This window comes from Seriola aureovittata, chromosome 9 (genome assembly GCF_021018895.1).
Source record: "Seriola aureovittata isolate HTS-2021-v1 ecotype China chromosome 9, ASM2101889v1, whole genome shotgun sequence".
NCBI classification, from domain to species: Eukaryota; Metazoa; Chordata; class Actinopteri; order Carangiformes; family Carangidae; genus Seriola; species Seriola aureovittata.
In genome coordinates, this window is record NC_079372.1 from 8,733,619 (window position 1) to 8,754,636 (window position 21,018).

Genomic DNA, 21,018 nt, shown 5'->3' on the forward strand with positions numbered 1-21,018 from the left:
GGAAGCAGTGTTTAAACAGTAAATCATTTTTCACACTACATTTAAAAAAAAAAAAAGTCATGCCTTCCAAAGTGGTAAAGCATGCAATTAGAGTCTACTCACCTTACTTCGACATGCGCTGCCCTGAGTTACAGTGTGCCAACATTAATTACATCCACACCATGATGATAATTTCTTTCCCCCAGTTTAACACTGTCACTCGTCTCCTCATCAAAATGCCCGATGAAATCCCCAGAGACATTTCAAGGGTGTGTCAGTCTGAGGTTGAGTTGGCACGAGGACTTTGCCTGTAGGTAACAGGATATTTTCCCCAGCATGACCACACATTAACCTTTTTATATATTTAAATTACTCTGAAGACTGGTCTGGCTCCCTGTTATAGCTGGGAACATAATAACCTCCCACTTCACAGTCCACAGACTAATTATCTCATGCTGTTTTTCGAAATGAGTAGTGAAAGCGAACTCCACTGAAGCTCACACTAAAACATAACTAACTAACCAAATCACCGATATTAAAGATACATGAAGATGGTGTAAAGATGGCACTGAGTTTTCCTTCATTTTAACTCACATAGGCCTTTGAATTTTTTTCTGTTACGTATCTTATTGCATAGGAGATTTTCAATTTAAAAAAAAAAAAATTAAACGCTTTTCTTCATATCACAAAATACCTGCAATGTATATATTTTTTGTATGTCTTACATTTCTCTCCATGCTTAAGTTCTTTTATGTACTATGTCCAATTTTAGTTTGGCAGACTTTAACATTCTCTACAATAAGTGTCTATACATTTATAAAAAGTTGTTAGTTCCTATTCATTATGCACTATTCCAGTACTCTTCTAATTTAGTTTAGGTGTATTTATAAAAAATGTATTACAGTGCTGCCTGAGTTGGTTTAAAGTTTGCCTGAGTTCCTCTTTAAAATTCCATTAAAAAAAATCTTTAAACGTTACTTCACAACACTTCTTAAGAGGCATCTCAAAAAATAGGAACTAAGTTTTTCCAATTTGTGGAAATTAGCAACAATAAACTGGTGTAGCTCATCTCCCATTAAAGTAGCATTTGACGCTGCATATAGGATGTCAATATGATTTATTATAGATTCTTTGTTTATATTTCTGCAGTGCTCATAGAGCTTGTATAAAAGCTTATATCCCACAAACAGCACATCTTATAAATAAATAGAAAAAAATACATTAACATTCAAAAGACCATATTCCCAGTTACCCACACATTCATTGGTGCCCATCTGAATTAGAAATCCACAGTGAAAAACACAAAAGCAACATTTCAAGTTCTACTTAATGCACAGTGTAGGGGCAGGAACCTCGCCAGAGAATGAAAATAAACAGAGAACAGTTAATTTAGGGAAACCAAACTGGAACCATACTTGACAATGAAAGCAATTTCTGATTTGCATAATTATGCATAATTATTCTTCTGTAAGCTAGGTGTGTAATGTTTTGAGAATCATTAGTTTTACCCAGCACGTTTCACTAGTTTTAAATCTCTCCTGCATTTCTCTTTGTTGCTTACAGTTGCTGGGGGGTGGGGGGGTGGGGTGTGGCTCATGCATCATTTCTTTTGTTTTATCTTCATTACATATGTATACAGTATGTGTTTTTTAATGAATGAACTCAGAACCAGTGATGCATACAAAACGTAGAGACCCAGAGAGAATTAAATTATGCTGCAACAGGAAGCTATTCAAAGCAGTAACCTGTGGCTTATTACAAATCTCACTTTAAAAACTGAGCCTGTAGCGTGATTATGTTGTTTCCCTCCCATGGCAAGCACAATTTAAGCTAGTGCCACATAGCAATGAATTATGCAAAAGTGAAGAGAAAAAGTGAACAGGTGCTCTAGTATTGCTTTACACTGAAAATATCCCTTGCAGCTTCCCTGCCGACTTCCCTTCAGACCTAAACTTTTATAAAGGAAACACCTGGGAAAAGTGTCTCTGGTTTCCCTGCTGTTCAACTGATCAGCGAACAGGAGCAGAACAAGATATCGTCTCAGTTCCTTAGCTTGTAATAACATGGCCTTCATATGAACAACTTATTTTTTCACAGATTTCTTTTTTTTTTTTTGCTTCATCCAGTGTTACAATTTTCAAATCCAGTTTTACTGGGACTAAGATTTTGACACATTCCAGCCCAGTTTGTGTGCTGAAAATCCACAGTGGGCACTGAGGGAAACTATTTTGTCACATAAACTTGGTGGCAGGTGATCAAACAAGAAGTGCATGTGACTGAAACTGAGAACAGTGCTCGTCTTCACACACATGCACTCAGACAGACAGACAGACACGTGCACGCACGCACGCACACACATACACACACACTCCCTCTGCCCAGGACACACAATGTCCATTCATTGTTTTCATATGAACTGAAAGTGTTGGCTCAGTTCACAGAAGTTCTGCTTCATCTTCATCATCCTCAGAGCCTGAGGGTCCCTGGCGAACTTCTTCATACCACTTGTTGGTCAGGGTCTTCATCTGGATCCGGCCATGTAACAGGTCCTGTCAGACACACACACACCACAAATTGGCACATCAGGACACATTGTAAGAATAAACATGACCATGCAGATACACAGACTACGAGAGTAGATGGATAAACAAAATAACAAATCTTAAAATTCAGTAACTGTGTAGGAACATGCAGGTTGGTGAGGCTCTTTTCTGCTGTTTCTGTTGATCCTGTGAATGGTTTTGATTGACAATATCTTATATCGTATTGAGTTTCTTTATTGGTAGGGTTTGAAACTTCTTCCCTTGGAAATTTATGTAATGTTGCTCTGTTATGATTTGTGCACTAGAAATTTAGGCAAAAACTACTGTAAGTCATAACTACCAACTGACAACCCAATGGCAGCATACAGTATGTCCATGTTACGGGTGATTTTTTTAAAGAATAGGAAACTAGAAGGGAACTCAGAGAGCACAGCCCTCCGCCATGGCCAATATCAAACAATATACACCAGACTTCAGAGAAAAAAAAAAGACTAACAAATTCACAGTAAAAGAATCTGGTCTGATCTGCCCCAAAATTTAATGGGTTTATCCTGGCCCTTGCCCCATCCCTCCACCAAGTACAGTGCAAATCGGCTCAGTACTTTTTGTGTAATCCTCCTGACAGACAAACAAACAAACAAACCGACAAACAAGACACAGGTGAAAACATAATCTCCTCGGCGGAGCTGATGGACAGAGGTGAGAGATTATTTCCTAAACTTGCAAAACAATCAATTTAGCCTACAGTGAATTACCATCAGGGGCGTAAAGTTTTGTGTCGGTACTACATTTTAATTTAGGAGGGTACTTACAAAGACTCCAGATGTAAATGAGCCCAGCTGCAGTTAATTTGATTTGCATTAAGTGCCGCAAAATGAGATCTGATGCCAGGCCGTTTTGACACGTGTAACACGTGTCTGGAAAGCAGTGAAGCGAAAAACAAGTCTTCTGCTGCTGGAATATTAGTTGAAGAGAACTGCCAGAGAGTATTCATCCAGCAAAATGAAGTCTACACGTGAGCAAATGTTTATTAAACAGCCTGATGTTGTGAGCTCAACAAAAAGATCAGTGAATAAATGAGGGATGAAAGATTTTTTTTTGGCGAAACCATTTTTAACTTCCATAATTAGACTACTAAATAATGATAAAACAGGCTTCATACACTGGACTGGACTTGCTATGAGGTGATTAAAGTCAGTAAAAATACATTTTGGGAAAAAGAAAACAGTTTGAAAAATAAATGGATGCACTGATGTTTATTTGTTTTGTCTTGTATGGCTGAATGGACAGCTCATGTAAAGCACCTTAATTAAGCATCTTTTAATTTGCTGCAGTAGGTTGTTGTCTCCCTGTATCTTTTGACCTAGCTAGTCTTTCTCTCTACGTGTGTGTCCAATGAAACAGTGACACAAATTTTACACCTGCTTTTTCCAGATGTTAAATCTCAAGACGCCTCAGCGGTCAGTCAGCAGGGATGAATATTTTAAAAATGTCCATTCACTCCTTCCATATTTTCAGCCTCTAAACAAAAATCCCTTAAAATACATACTGCATGAGCCCAAAGCGAAGCCACTTTTCTTCTATTTTACTTCAGTGTGGTCATTTAGTTCTTGAGCAGCTAAAATGGGGCTGTGAATACTTGGTGCGTAGCCTCATATGGTTTCAAAAATTAGGTACAAGCTAATCACCTCCTACAGTCTCAACAAAAACAATTACAAGCCTTGTCAAATTGGAATCTACTGATTGGCTGCTGTATTGAGAGGCATTTCTATTTACTGGACATCAAACCAATATGAGTGCAAAACAATTAAATATGTTTAAGAGATAGTGAATGATATCATGTGGCCTTCCAGGCATCTCAGGGGATTCCTGTGTGTCTCTCTTTCTCACCTCTTGGGTAAGCCTGCGAGTGAAGAAGGGGTTAAGGTACTTAGCATCAAGCCACATAAAGCCCTTCAGATCTTGTCTCTGGTAGATCTGAGCCTCGTACTCTTCCTCTGTCAGTTCTGATAGGTGCTCCGACTCTATGGTATTACCCTGGAGAGGGAGAAAGAGGAGAGGGAGGGAGAAAGTCAGATAAATAGATAAAATGAAATGAAAGGAGACGTGCCAACAAATGAGATGAGGGTGAAAGACATGGAAGAGAGGAGGGTGTGTGCATAGAAAAGTAAAAACGATAGGACAGCATTGAGGATGGTGGAGTGGAGATCACACACAGAAGGATGAGGGATGGGAGAGGAAGAGTGGAGAGAGCAAAAGAGCGGGAATCACATCAAAGTTTGCTAGATCTAGTTGCTGGTACCCCGGGGTGTAACACTTGGTTTTGGAAGACATCAAACATGCAAATACTATATACACAAGCACCACCACAAACCACCAGTGACCTCAATGGTAGGATGTACTTAAAAAGAAAGACCCATTCTCTAGAGTTACAGCCAACGGAGCCAAGTGAAATTTTACACACAATAGCTTGCATTCTGCTGTGTCTGGAAAATGATATTAACGCTACTTATTTGGGTTTATTTGTGCATCTCTGTGATGAGAGTGCCCCCCCCCCCCCCGATACAGTGTCCTTCACACGAACCACAATCAGCCCTTTGATGTTTTTTCCCTCTGAATAGAACAGTAATAGTCTGATGGCAGATGAGAGGACGCCGCAGTGAGTACCAACAATCTGTTGATGTGTGTGTTTGTGTGTGTGTGTGTGTGTGTGTGTATATTTCTGTCATATGCTACTTTTGGGGAAAATTTTCAGACTAAAGACCAGTTAACTTGGGATGACTTGTGAGAGAGAGGACAAAAGCTGTGTCTTGTTTGGGAAAAAGCTGATATTTAGGTCAGTGCTTAACGATAAGGTTAGACCAAGACAAAGGACTGTGTTAGGGTTAGGGTAAGTCTCCAGGAAATTAATCTAAGTCTCTGTAATGACCCCAAAAGTGACCTATGGCAAGATATATGTGTGTGCGTGTGTGTGTGAAATCAAAGTGCTTCATCCATTACCATTTTCTCTGTCTTGCTGAGATTGATGTCTTTCTTGTTCTTACGCCGTGACTGGCTTTCCTCAATGTCCATAATGCGGATGAGTGGCATCGTCCCGCCTCCCAAGAGGAGGATGGTAAAGAGTACGATAATGATGGTGGTGGTGCCGATGAGCTGCCGCTTCTCAATGGGCTCCAGGCCGAGATGAAGGCTCAAAGCGTAGGGAATAGCTCCTCTCAAACCTAACAGATAGAAAAAGGTGGAACAAGACTGTGAAAGGGCAACACAAAACACATATGTAAACTGAAACCTGACACTTGATATGTTTTAACTGTTTCATTGTTTGTTTCTAATGTATTAGGGCTGTAAATAACAATTATTTTCATTATTAATTAATACTACGATAATTTTTTCTATGAAGTGACTAATTGTTTAGTCTTTGTTTTTATCTGACCAACTGCCCAAATCCCAAAGTTGTCACATTCGGGAAGGTAGAATCTGAGAATGTTGAAAAACAACTAAAATGATTAATCAGTTATTGGAATAGTTGCAGATTCTATTTCTGGTGGCGCTCATGCAAGTGGCAGCCTATCCAATAGGTCTGTCTGTGTAGTGTGTTGTTTTACTCTTTTTATATCTTTTTCTGCCTTTTAACTTTTTCCTATTTTTTTTTTAACACTATTATTTACCTTCTTATATAGGATTTTTTTGTTTCTACTATATGGTGGGTGGTGGTTTTTGTATATGGCGTGTAAGCTACTGGATACCTGGATTTCCCTCAGATAAAATATAAGAAATAATGAAGTATCTATCTATCTCTATCTGATTCATTTTCTGTCAACTAATCATTCCAGTTATAAATGTAAATCAGTATTTGAGTGTATTTCCTTGTGAAATAAAGCAAATTGAATTGAATATCAAAAATACACTTATTGGAATAATATGCAACTGGTCAGAGTTGGAAGAGATCCTTCTCTTATTGAAACTACTCTTACAAGCAGCATTTTCTCGGTTGAGTAGTCGGCTCACATTGTCACTTTCCTTTTATGTTTTTTGTGTTGTTGGTGGTGGGTGGGGCTTATTCATGAACTCTGAGACATTTTGTAGTTCTAGGTCTGTGACCAGACTTTTGAACCCGACTGTATGCGGCAATGTTGTGGGACAATTTATGTTGAGCTGCTGCTGGACAGAGAGATGGAGCATGCACAAGATTGTCTGCTTACCTGTTTGTTGTTAATTGCTAAGCTAACTACCTACAGAGAGTTTTTATTAAAACAAACCTTGAATGAGAATATCTTCAAAGCTCACTGTTAGTGTGGCAGCTTTCGGGGGTTCTGTAAGAACAAGCCCCAAACACCTCACAGCCTGCTACTGAAGCCCTATATCTGTTTTCCATAGTTGTGACTCAGGCTCCAACAATTATTTTCATTATCCATTAATCTGCTGATTATTTTCTTGATCTATAAAAAGAGTGCCCATCACGGCCAAGCCAAAGTGACATCTTTGAATTGCTTTGTCTGACTAAAAGTCCAAAACCCGATGCTTGAAAAAAAGACTAAAACAATGAACTGATGACCCCAATGGCTGCAGCTTCATTTTCTGTCGATGGACTCAGACTTGTTTCATCCTCAGCTGTTAATACTTTCATTTGAACCCAGAGACAGCCACACTTTGTTTGGGCAATGGCCACGGCTTAAGCACTAACAAAGAGCCATTTTTGTAATACACTGATCAAGCAGTTTGTTGCATCATCTCACCACTAAACCACATGATGAACATCATTTTGGGTGTGATCTTGTGGTCTCTGAAAAAGTTCAGCAGGAATGACAGAGGGAAGATGTTGATCGCTCGGCCCAGAAGAACCAGGACCTGCCGAGAGAGTCACAGCTGTAACACTGACAATCGAGGGAACAAGCTGAGACACCATTCAGATAAGATTTTTTTTTTTTTAAATGTAAGGGCACTTACTATGCACCAGATGACAAAGGATATTTCAAAGTTATGAGGGAAGCTGAAGATGGAGAGACCGAGGAAGGCAAACACACATGTCTCTGAAGAGAGAAGTTGAAAAATTGTGTTGAGAACTTATTCTAAAATAAAAACAAAGGGGAGCTTGGGAGAATAAGAAGTAACTCACTGACCACACATGAAGGCCACTGTGCGCAGTGTCTGCTGCATGAGGATCTGGGTGACAGGAGACAAGTTGTGATGGGTGTAGTGAGACATCACAATTCCCGCAAACAGGATAGACATAATTCCTGTAGGTAGAGAGAAAACATGTTTTTTTTTTTTAAATAGTCATAATAGTCAGACGTACAAAATTCCTCTGAGATGTGTAGTGTATGTAAGTATGTGCCTGTGTATGCATGCACCCACCAGACAGTTTGATGCCCTCTGCCAGGCCATAGGGTAGGTACGCAAAGATTATCATCATACCAAACTCCAGGGAGGGAGTCTTCCTCAGGTCGAAGTGCTTTAAAAACTGGTCATAGAGTTAGGGAAAATAAATAACATCGGATGAAAAACAGACAAACAAGAATATCAAGTACACACACACACACACACACACACACACACACACACACACACACACACACACAAGTCTGGATACAAGTGCTGAGATGAGTCCAGTGAGGGTTCCCAGGGCAGCAGATCCAAAAAACATTTTAAGAAAATAACTCAACGCTTGCAAAAAAGTCTCCCAGCCCGTTACCATGGAGTTGTCTGAGCGGGAAAAGAAACCCTCGGCTGTGCTGAAAGACAAAAGAAAAAAGGAAAAAAAAAAGAGAGAAAAATGTCAAATGAAGCCACATTCTTTGTTGTTGTACCTCTATCTGACCCTAGAGGGCAGAAACACTCCACCACTGAAACCTAGAAACTCACACAGTTTGAGAGAGAGAGAGAGAGAGAGAGAGAGAGAGAGAGAGAGAGAGAGAGAGAGACTGTGTGTGTGTGTGTGTGTGTGTGTGTGTGTGTGAGTGGATTAGAGTGTATGCAGAGTTTGTAATCCCATCAAAATCCTGTTGGCTAAACAGAAGTTGGCTGTATCGTATCACCCCAATGACTTCACAGGAATGTAATTTGAAGGGAATTTTTATGAAATTGTGCCACACAGAGAACACATTTGGATACTAGCCATTGCCATTGAATGTTAAATATACATTTTATCACATCTTGAAGAGTAGCATTACTTTTAAGCACATCTGGAGCTGTAAAGCACCAAACCTATAAAACAAACATAAACTATAATGGCACAGTAATGCTCAAGCATTTCCTTTGTAACATCTGTGACATCATTTGCAGCAAATAAGTGGTGAGCTACCAAACTCTCCCACTTTGTTTATTCTTTTGACTTTAATGTAGTTGTGTGAAAAGGATTCATCATCATATCTGTATCCAATCAAAACATTTTTTGATGTTTTATAGTTGTAGGAACAGAGAAAATCTATTAATTATTCATTTAAATCCTTTTTATAATTGCCAGTTATCCAGACAAATAGATAGACAGCATGGAGTAACTAATCATCATAATCAATCATAATAATGACAATATGACAAATAATCTGATTTCAGTGCTTATTAACAAGCTTCCAGGCAAAGGCATTAACTGTGTGGCTGCAATGAAAGACTGGGCCAAACTGTAAAGTAGCTTTCTAAGAAAGCCAGTCTGTGAAGTGCTAACAACAAGCAAATTGCCAGGGTTGTTCGGCCTATCTATTATTCATGCATTCATTTACTCTACAGGGGCATGCAGACACTTGAGAACATTTTGCACATTTAGCTGGTTGTGAGTAGGAGAGATAAAGCAGCAATGAAGTGAGTACAGACAGCAGATAAGATGACAGTGATGCGTACAAACAAGGCATTCCTGCCAACTGTCTGGTTCCATCAAACTTGTCAGTCAAGATTTTGTTTCAAGGGGTGTGAAGAAAACAGTCTGTAGATACGACACAGTATTGTTAACACTTAGGAAACCTGCTATAGATTTTAGTAACAGCCTATTTGGAGCTTTGCTGACAGATAAAGATAAAAGCGTCAAAGGGACTGTTTATTTACCATCATTACTGTAAAGCAGATTTTCTGATATGACACAGATGCCATGAACATCCTCTAGGAACAACATTTACATTGCTGAGTGTAACTGTTTGTATGTGATGTTTACTGCTCTAGGGTAAATAATTGCACCCTATATCAGAATATATGTGCTCACAGCAGCAGATAATAAAATAAAAATACTAAATCTTGTCTACAAGTCATTCGGACAGACTCTGTTGGGTAGCTATGAGTTATAGAAAGCTAAAATGAATTGTAATTGTAATACAGTTGTCTAAACACATTGGTGGCCACCGTATGTCGAATGTGCATTAGCCTGACTAACTTGGAGTAAGCTAACACATTGTTATTGTAATTTGTATTCACTATTGTTTGTTGTGCAGCACTTTGATAAGAGCTGTTGAAGTAGGACTTTGTTCTTGTAGGTTTAGTTTCACTGCTTATCGTGATCACTGCTTGCCTGCCTGGATGCAGTTTCTGGGTGGTTCATTCACAGATGTACATCATCAAGCACTCATGTTTAAACCTCCCCTGTATATAAACTGTCCCATCTACAACTGTTTTCTTGCACTGATGATAGATTATATCGTTTCTGTGGGTGCAAGATTTGGGTAGTGGTGTTGTGATAATATCTGTAGACGTGCACATCCTGTTTAGGGGGTGTGGAAAAAAAAGCTGTGTGAAGATCACGCATGGACGGCTTATATGTGTTCTGTTGACTAAACAAGCCATGAGGGAGCAGATCAAGATTCTTACTTAGTGAGGACAATGGAGACAGCGTCATTGAGGATACTTTCACCAAACACCAGCATGTTGAGGACCGGGTCCACGTTGAGGGCGTTAAAGATGGCGATGGTAGCTACAGGATCCACAGCTGAGATCAGCGAGCCAAAGGCAAAGCTACAGAATGGCAGGAGAGACAATGAGTTTAATAGTGATGAAAAGACACTTTTACAGGCATGTATATACAAACACATATGGGCAGGGACGAAACATTAACATAGCCAATGGAGAAAGGGAATGTGCCCCAATCATGTTCAGTAGATAAGGTCACACAAATAGGCTTTGAGTTGTTGTAAGAATTTGGTGCATACTCTTCCCTGTCTAAGAAGTTTCTGCAACACAGACATACAGGACTGAAAACACATTCTTATAGATGAAGGAAATGAATAAGCAAAAGCCCTGCTTGAATGCATGACACACAATGACATTGAGCAGTGAGGCCCACAAGTACACACACTTACGCAAGTACACAAAAACTCATGGGTGTGGAGTAGCATGCTTTTTATGTGTCACTCACTGTGTCTCTAGCAGCCATTATCCTATTGTCTGGAACTTGCTAATCGACTCTTAAGCTTGAGTTTTGCTCTATCAAACTTTACAGCACACTGAAGATGTCAGTGGTTGATATTCCCCTTTAAGTCATTTTCGACACAAAGATTTTTAAAAAAAAAAGCTTACCAGTACAAAAGTTAAATCCCTAGGGGTTTGGAGATATCCCGTTATTCTTATACAGGGATGTAAGAAACATATTAATGTTAGTTAGAATAGAAAACAAACACTCACCTATCAGTCATACTCATCTTATAGATCACATCAGCCTGAGAAAAAAAACAAAGTGTAACTCTTGTTGCAACTCTTAGAGGATTCTAATTAACAAAGGAAGTATTAATGGCTACGCATTTCAATAAATCTCATATTGTGTGATTAAACCAGGAAAGTCTGAAAATATTCAATCAAAACACAAGTTCACACAAGTTTATCTGAACAGGCCCTGGCAGCGCCAGAGTTGTTAACAGATACTGCTAAAATTCTTACCTGCCCAAGGAAATAGATACCCCCTCCAACTATGAAGGCAGAGATAGCTGTGCCAATAACAGCAAAGAGGGTGATGGAGCCGATGTTCTGGAAGAAGTTCCCCTGAACATACATGGACACATACCTTCAGTATTCATGGGCTTAGTAACATGAATTATACAACATGTAGCCAGTATTAAAATGAAGAGTAGGACACAGTAACAGTACAGAGAAAATAGTTTGGCCTATAATTACACTGCAAGTAATGAAACATAATGCATCTGGAAAGGACTGTTGCCTTTTAGACCTGTCTGAGATATCGGTGAATAGAGAGGGAAAACAAGACAATCCAGACTGTAAAAAATAAAAATAAAATGTTACAAGCCAGGTTCTGGCATTCTTCTTTTCTTTTGGTGACTTTAATTGTTTCTTTTGTTCTTGTTGTGCACATGTGGAAAACTGATTTATATGCCTAAATGCTATGTTTAAATTAGTACTTTTGAGTACATCACATTCATAATGTGCCTAGCATTGTCTTTCAGCTGAAGGTGTTGTGCTGTGTAAATGCTGCTTCATGCACACATTGTGCCATACCTTATGTAAAGAATATCCAGATTCAAAGATGATGGGCGGCAGGAGCAACAGGAAGAACATATTTGGGCGGAACATTTCCTCCTCCTTTTAGAGAAGGACAAAGTTACACACAGTCTACATTTTAATAGTACAAAATCAGCAGTTGTCATGTGACAGACTAGTGACTCTAACCTCAGCTTTGAGCTGCATGCTGGTTGATACTAACAAGAGGGAAAATGTACTGGTGTGAAACTGGGAGTAGAATAAGAAATCCTTTTACATTGAACAAGAATTAATACCTGGAGTTAGGTTTACACAATCAAAATGAAATAATTTAATGAAGTTGACTAAATTCAATTAAACTGAGTTAATTAATTAAATTTCATTAAATGCCGGTGCAGAGGCATAATAAATTACAAATCAGAACATTTTGAAGAGGAATAGAGTCTACTCAATACAGTGAACAGGAAACATTATTCATTTAACAAATTGCTTGGACTGAGTTGTTACACATTCATTCAGGCCTTGTCATCTTGAAGCCTACACTGGTCTTTAATCCAAACACAAATCCTAATGCTTATCAGCATCAAATTATGTGTTTGTCACTGAATGAAAAAAAAACATGTGCTTGTGGTTATTATGTAGTCCTCAACAAATACTTGTTACTATTCGTCTGACTGATGAAAGTCGGTTCAGTGATCATCAGCTGACTTTATACTTAGTCATGGAAGAGGGGAAAGGGTGACGAGGGAGGCCATGCTGGAGCTGTTAGTAGCAGCCCTTAATCTGACAAAACAAATTTGGATGTTGACTCCAGGATGACAAACAGCACACACACACACACACATACACACACACACACAAGGTGTTTGTCAGGGGGAGAATGCTTGCCTGCCAGCCAATTCATGTATGCACTTTAACACAGATACTGACAGACTCTCTCACACATACTGTAAAAAGGGTGTGAATACCTACAAAAGCCTTTTTTATCTCTCAGTGTCTCTCAAACACACGCATGCAAACACACATACAGAGTATCCCGGCGATCTGAGCTCTCTGATTATTTCAGCAATATAATGAAATCATTGTTGCTTCTCAGCTAAATGGGCCAGCCTCCCAGATCAGGCGTAGGCATCATGTGCCTGTGCATTACGCTCTGGCTGCCAATGTGTCTGTGCATGATGCACTATGTGTTCTTGTAAAAGCCGATATGGGAGTGTGCGTGTTTGTGTATGTGTGTGCTGTGCATAATCTGTGTTAATAATGAAAAAGTCAATATACTGTATCCATTAGTGAGTGTTAATAGGGAGGATCTATTTCTGGACCGTGGTGGACATTACAGTTGTGTCTGTCAGAAAGATGGAATACAGCAGGCCCATATTTACTCTACCCAGTCAACAATCTCTCTCATTGTATTATGGGAGCCGGTTTTGACAGTTGGAAGAGCCTGACTCTCAATCGCAACAGCGACAGTAGCAGAACTTTAGACAGTCATTTCCACATTTGACGTGTGTTCCCTAAAAACGATCCGCTTCTGCAACAACTGTTGTAAAAATTTCTGAGGAACGATTTGCTATACCTTAATAAAGAGGAACTGCTGTGACACGGATGATAATGTGATTCACTCTCTTCTGACAACCACAGTTTTAATCTATAATTATCTATTATTTGACATATATTACTAAAATTTGAATGAATCAAATGCAATGAAAAGTACAAAAAGGATATGAAAAATTATATGATTAGCTTCATAATCTAATCTTCTGAATTTCTAATCTATTTCTTCCCATCTAACCAATTATTCAAGGCCCAAAAAGACCCATAAGACCATGAAGTGATTGGCAAATGAGAGGAGACAATACCCCAGCACATTGTTTAATTAAAGACCATGCAGTGCACTGACTTTTGCCTGTCAAGATGGCTTTGGCTCCATTGATAAATTTGGATGACACCAACCTACACTATACCAGAGACAAGCTCTTTAAAATGGGTCAGGCATCGAGGATAGCCTATAGAGGATGTATGCTAGAGTAAAACAAAGCTTGGCTCCTGCTTACTTTGTCTCATTGTGCATTTAAATATCAGGAAAAGTAGGCCAGCAAGGAATGCTCTCAGGTTAACACTTTTTCTTGACATTTATCTCCAGCAGAACTCTACCCTTCAGGTAAGGTGAAAGGTCAGGAATGAATATTAACACCTGACACAGAAGAAGGTATGCCAGGCATGCGCTACAATCTGACATCCACAGCAGTACTTGCAGCACATGCATGTATACATACTGTTCACTGCCACATATAAGAATTCACTGAACAAGGACACACAGACTCTGCATACACACATCTACACAGATTTGAATAAATACACTTCAACAAGCAAGTACTTCTGAGAATTTGTCTAAGAGACTGATTTTAGTAGGGCTGCAATTAAGAGTTGAAATCATTAACCTGTCAATTACTTATTCGATTAAGTGACTATTTAACAAAATGTCAGAGTGAATTTTAAAAAATGCACATTACAATTACTCAGAACCTAAGGTGACATCTTCAAATTGGTTATTGCTTTAGACAAACAGTCCAAAACCTGAAGATATCATTTTTACAATGATATAAAACAAAGGAAAACAGCAAATCATCAAATTTGAGAGCAAATGTTTCTATATTTGCTTGATAAAAAACTTAAACAACTGACCAATCATCAAAACTGTTGATTATTAATGCTGTGTCGATTGACTAAACCTGAAACCACGATGAAAGGTTGTGGAATGACAAGGGGTAATGAGAGGGGTAATATCAGGAGCACTGATATTGATAGACAGCAGAGAAATATGTGTTGTAAAAGAAGGAAAGATGAAATAGATAAATCCAGAGAGCAGAGGATGGGCATACTCTAGGGAAGTGCTGAGACAGAGCTTGAACTAAATGAGAAAAGATGAATGCCAAAGATGAAGGGAACACAGTTAAAAGAGGGTCGAGAGATAACAGAAAAATATGAGCGGGAACGATGAAGAGACCTTCGTTCAGAGTACAGGCTCCCTGGAGGCTCGGCTTTGACACACTGTGACATCACCACATGGGAAAAAGGCCCCTGAAACCACAATTAAAACTGCTCTCCTTGTGTCTCTCTCTCTCTCTCTGCGGTGTGGGAGAGATCTATTAAAAGTATGTGCTGCCCTTTGGGGCTTAAAACACACCACTGCAGTCACTGAGGAGAAATTATGAGCCCAGATTATACAGTGCATGCTAGAATGCTAAAACAGAAAGAAAACTAAATTATTATCTGAAGTACACTGTAGATGGAAATACATTCACCTATGCATCTCTCTCTGTGCTTTGCCTAAGAGACAAAGTGCTGCTAACATGTTGCTTCGTACCAGCATGCTATTTCTTCTTCAATCTGTGTCAGAGCACAGGGGAGAGATGGGCAGATGAGAGAAAAGGAAAAGCAGTGAATAGTACCAGAAAAGCACATAAGGGAAAAGCTTCTCTTCATATGCAGGAGTGCAGAGAGAGGACTGGAAATAGAGAGGTTGGTAGGAAAAAGCCAAGAAAGCAGATTGTTGGTGAAAGGCGAGGGCAAAGACAGAGATGACAGGATGCGGCTGCCTGAGGGGCTTGCGCACCCTCGGTGGTTTGGAAGGCATTCCTGGAGGCTTACTAGATTAGCCGAGTGCGCCGGTGTCAGAAACATGCTAGCTGCAGAAGAAGACACAAGCCATAAACATTGGTAGCTACAAGCATCCAGTTTAAACCTGCAAAATGAGCTTGTGATTGAAAAGAAGGAGACCAACTGTGACAGCGGTTGATCAGGGAGGACAGATGCCTTCCATTAACTGTGATGGTAAGACATGGACCTTTAAGTAAGTGCACTGTATGCACAATTTCAAAAGAGTTGCAGTTGAAAAAAGTGATGGTGACAGAATCACAGTTTTGCCACTGGCTGTGTTACTCACTGAACAGGTTACATGGTGCACCCTGCTCTTAGGGGCTCTCTGAAAAACAAATAGGTCAGACATAATGGATTTGCATCATGGCCTGGGTCTTTTGAAGTCTCCATCGGCCTATTAAACACGCATATCCACGCTCCTGCAAAGAAACTTCTCCATATCAGTGTGTGACTTCATTACACTCTACTCAGGCAGTTTTTATGAAGCTGGTTAGAGACAATTGATCATGACGCCACCGCCTACAATATGTGGACAGGTGAGCTCGTCTGCTTGCTGTAAGTTAAACACAAACACGGATATAGCAGGCTAAAGATTCACATGATCGGGGCAAATGGGGGAAAGGGGCTCGGGGGGCTCTGGTTACTAGTGCCAATGACTCAGCAACACCCTGGAGCCCCCAGGCTAAAAAACAATGGGCCCCTGTGTGAAAGAAACACTGACACAACCTGTCCCCTTTTCCTCCCTCCCCCTCACTCTACATCTCTCTCTTTCTACCTCCCTTGTTCATTTGTTCCCTCTCTCACTGGCAGAGAACGAGGAATGTTAATTAAAGGCTGAGATCCAGGGGAAAAAAAAAGGAGGGCTCGCAGGGACACCGAGGGAAAGACACCAAGCAAAGAATAGTGTGTGTCAGTATGGCTAGGTAATAGAGAGATGAGATTTGTAGCAAAAACAGCGACCAGGAAATGAATGACTGAGGAAAAAGACGGGCACAGAAAGCGAGATAAAAAACTTCAGCACAGGGACGACAGATGTTTACTGGGTTGGGGTGGGGTGAGTGGGGGGTTCCCGGGAATTTTGCTGTGGGATAAACTGCATCATACAAAAACTAGAAAAAGCATGTTTTCAATAAGCCAACACTTAAGCTGTGGTGACATTTCCCACGACCCTTAACATAAATTTAATATCAAGAATGAAGTGAGTGTAATTCTTTTGTTGATGGATTTGAAACTTTGTCTTATAATTCAAAGGTTTAAACTGAATAAGATACAATATCTCCATAGAATAAATCTGCATAGGTGTGTGCATGCTGTTCATGTTTTGTGTGTAGAGGAATGTGTTTGTTTTTCTTCACGCTAAATGAATCAAACCAAACTAAACACCATTAATTGCTAATTATGTCTATGAACAATTATCGCGGCCAGTACAGTGTGAATACGAAAAAGAGTTGTCGAGCCGTGTGCAAACAATCAAACACCATACCTTCCAGTTGGCTAGTTCCTGGAACTCAATAATCTTGATAAAGCCTCCCATTAGAATCCCTAGAAAGAGCAAGGATACAGGAAAAACAATACAACTGTTTAAATATTTTACTACTTCATATGAACATTTCAATACAATCAGAACACAGATGGGGTGAAAACCTGAGGCAAAGTGCTAATTTAGTGGTTAAAACAAATGGATGTCTAGCAAATGTCCACCATGGTTCAGGGATAAATTAGATAGAGTCTAAAAGGGCTACAGTCTTAGTTTTTGTCTTTGAGAAAGTCCCCTTGGGCCTTCAGCTCTCTTGTTACACAGCCCCGCAGAACATTAATTAAAAAGGCGAGGAAAACACAAAGATTTGTAAAGGGCAGAGAGAAAGAGAGAGATAAGATGGAAAAAGAAACGAGTAGAGCAGTAAAGAGTATAAGCGTCAAAGCACTGTGTAAGACCCAAATATACAGGCGATGGAATGGGATAGCGCAGAGGAAGACACTGACAATGACTGGATGAGAGAGAGGAAGTGATGAGGAAGGAAAAGCCGTCCTTCATGATTTGTAAGCAGAGTGTTATCTCTCTTCAGCAGAGCCCCCTGCTCCAATCACTGATAGGAGCTCCGTCGCATATGTAGCATGCAGGGCACAAAAGAGGAAAAGGCCCCCAGGGTCAAGACAGATGTGTGTCACTGAATTGTGTAAGTGTAACTGTGCAAACATGTTAAGAGGAAGACAATGGGGGGATTTAGAGGAAGTAGAATTAACCTGAGGTGACCTCACTCAATCAGCAAAACTGTATCTCTGGAAAATGTCCCTTTCCCAAAGCCGCCCAACCCTCCCAACCCCCCCAAGAAAAAATAACAAAAGTAAATAAGGGTTTCCTAGAGAGCTGTTCAATACTGAAAAAGTATACATTTGATTCTGACTGTGCAGGCAGATCAACATGTTACATAAGAAGTACTCACCAAGGGACACGACAGCCACACTCTCTGGAAGAAAATGCAGCTTGAACTTGATGAGCAAGTGCACCAATATGATGCAGATACCTGGTGTCGGTGGGAAGAGCAAAAACCACTGAGTGAATATTTAGGACAAATACGTCCACGTCAGGACCACCATGTCACACCAACTCACATCAGCCCAAAAATAGCCCCCACATCATATTGAGTTAAGATCTTTTCTTTGGCTGCTTTCCTTCACACAACCTACCGCAGACAGGCCAGAGATGTCTAAGACAAACATATCATCAAATTAGTCTAACTATAAAAAATATTTTCTGCAAATTAATTCAAATACACTTGCTTGACATGAATATGGCTACAAAGCAGTTGCTTGACATACAAATTATAGTTCTGTGACTGTACAATGAAAAGATAATTGCCCCAAATTAAAACATAAAATTAGCTTGTGAAAGTACCATAGGCAACCATGTATATCAATGTGCTAAATCAGTGCTTACGCATATTAGCATAATTATGATGACAAACCCGAAGGCCACAATGAAGTAAAGTAAACGGCAATTCATACATTTGGTAAAAATGCAGTGCAGCAAATGAGATAATCATGAAAACGTGTATGCAACACTGAAGCTAGAACAGGTCAGTTCATCAAAGTTGGACTGTGTTGTCATAAGGGAGATGTTACATTCAGGATTATTTAAAGCATGCACACTCATGGAGGGGAATGGAACATCATGTTATTATGGTTTACAGGAAGTGCTATTTAGGACTAACGTGTTCTTTCTAGATTGTACTCTGAGGCGGTTTCTCATCAATGACCTGTACTATCTCAGTCAAACCACTTATGAGTTGGTATTTACTTCCCTAAACAAATGCCTTTCATTTCCTACATGTTGTGCCTCTCGAAACTAATCAAATGTTTTTCACGATGAAAAATTTTGTTCAAGACAAAATAACATTTTTATGCATCTACAAAGTGAATGGGTTTAATTGGTAGCCTTATGCATGATTTATGCCATTTCCTTGCTCTAAACCCTTACAGTGGTAAGCATGTGACTTAAACTGCAGTGAACTAAAGTGCATAATGGGCACTTTGTGTGCCTGGAGAAGCATTTCATGACCTTACTCATATTAATGTGTAACCACATCCTTTCCTTTATCCACTTCCTTCATCCTGAATCACCATCCACACACTTGATTTAATGAAACACTCAAGTGGCTGTACATTTGCCCTTTATTATTAGCTGTAGGAGGGCTAAGCTATGCATTTTGCATGAACCACATTTATGTTGGCAGTAACAGATTGAAACATAGAAATGTCAGAGTCTAGCAGCTGTTCAGCAACGCAGTAACAGTGAGGCTACCTACCAATAACCAGCAGGCTGAAAAATATGGTCAACCCACTGGACTGTTCTTCTTCTTGGGCCTTGACCCCTGTCTGCACAGGGAGAATGGGCTTCGGGGTTGGGGGTGCTGGGGTCGTTGGCTTGACAGCAGGTGTTGTAGAGTGGAGGCTCTCATTGCTGTAGTTATCAGTGTCATTGGACTTGCTGCAAGGTGACAGTCAGGAGCAAAAGCATGTTGGTGTGAGACATTAGATAGATAGATAGATAGATAGATAGATAGATAGATAGATAGATAGATAGATAGATAGATAGATAGATAGATAGAGCTCTGGACTCACTATACATTGCAAATTACAGACTTTACACTGTGTTACTTTTAAAGGTATAATTTATGCAAAGTAGTCACTTTTGGATGTTACAACAACTTAATTCAATTATAATCATTAATGGTTAAAACCACTATACTATTGGGACTCAAATGAATGGCGCTTGGAAAAGTGTTCATACATTTAGAGGTGGTAAAAGCAGTTAGGTCAAGATGGTCCTCGACAGTGTTTTTCAATCAGCTCACGTATTGACACCTTAGACACTTTCAGTACTGCCTTTGAGTTGTTTCCCATTTAAGTAATGCTGCTGAGGTTGTTATTAGGTTAGGTAAAACTGAATATATTTCACCAGCATAGACAAGAAGGAGAGAAATAACTTGTGATGCATAAAATCATCTTTTCTGTGGAGTATTCATGGTCTGACTCACACATACACTGTATTTTAACTGACATAAAAAGGTACATGTCTAGGTTTTGTTTTGCTTGAGCTATGTGTGTATAAATGTGTATATTAAACTTGCGAGGCTGACTAACTGTGCTGTTAGATACTATTCAAGCTGGTATAAAAGTTTGCGCTATTACAGGGGTTAAAACAAATACGTACACTGCTTATATAGCTGTATCAAATAAATATCTGTGAGGACTGTCAACTGTTATTACGTGAAGCAGTACACACGAAACCTGTTTTGTAGCTTCACAAATGGAGCTACAGCTAACTAGCTATATTGGGCCAAGCTATGCCAAGATAGAATATTGAATTCAGCAATTATTGTCTCAGACCTGACAGACTGTCCATCCTTCTGTGGGACGTTTGAACCGTGTCCATGTTCTTTTTCCTTTATTATCAATGTTTGGTGGTTTTCAACTGGATCCCTTTTCACCTTTCCTCCGTCGTCATCTCTCTCAGTCAGGTCCAACGACTTTTCTCTCTCAACTCGCTCTAGCACGCATGGATTTACGAATAACAACAAAACGGACAGCAACACAACTTTATGTCCAACGCCTCTCATTCTCAAACTAGTCAGTTTAGACCCAAAAGAAGCGTTTTGTATTAAAAAGAACAGGCAGTTCCATGTCGACAGCTCCATGTATCTGTTGACATCATGACTCCATTTCCTGGTGAACCTTAAGCAGGGAGTTGTAGTCTTTACGTTGCATGATCGGCATTCAAGAATGGCAACGAAACAAAGAGAAGCTGTTTGATACAGCTGTTGTTGTCAAATTACGCGTGCTTGTTTTTGTCACGGTGGATAACGTTTCACTTTCGACGGTTCAAATCAAATGTCGATGCAAATTGCAATTCTTATACTCTCTTTCCCAT

At 39.6% G+C, this 21,018-nt stretch overlaps 1 protein-coding gene across 1 annotated transcript; it reads right to left on the minus strand.

The window, feature by feature from the left end:
• Positions 1 to 1,079: 1,079 nt before the first annotated feature.
• On the minus strand, positions 1,080 to 20,904 carry slc9a8 (solute carrier family 9 member 8). Its single transcript, XM_056384078.1, has 16 exons — positions 20,478 to 20,904; positions 19,394 to 19,575; positions 18,032 to 18,112; positions 17,071 to 17,129; positions 11,946 to 12,029; positions 11,373 to 11,474; positions 11,121 to 11,155; positions 10,311 to 10,454; positions 8,113 to 8,254; positions 7,878 to 7,983; positions 7,643 to 7,759; positions 7,470 to 7,552; positions 7,259 to 7,370; positions 5,523 to 5,743; positions 4,413 to 4,559; positions 1,080 to 2,528 (listed from the first exon to the last, which is right to left on the minus strand). The coding sequence occupies exons 1-16, from the start codon at positions 20,783 to 20,785 to the stop codon at positions 2,415 to 2,417; spliced, it is 2,037 nt and encodes a 678-aa protein (XP_056240053.1). The 5' UTR covers positions 20,786 to 20,904; the 3' UTR covers positions 1,080 to 2,414.
• Between the last annotated feature and the right edge of the window lie 114 nt (positions 20,905 to 21,018).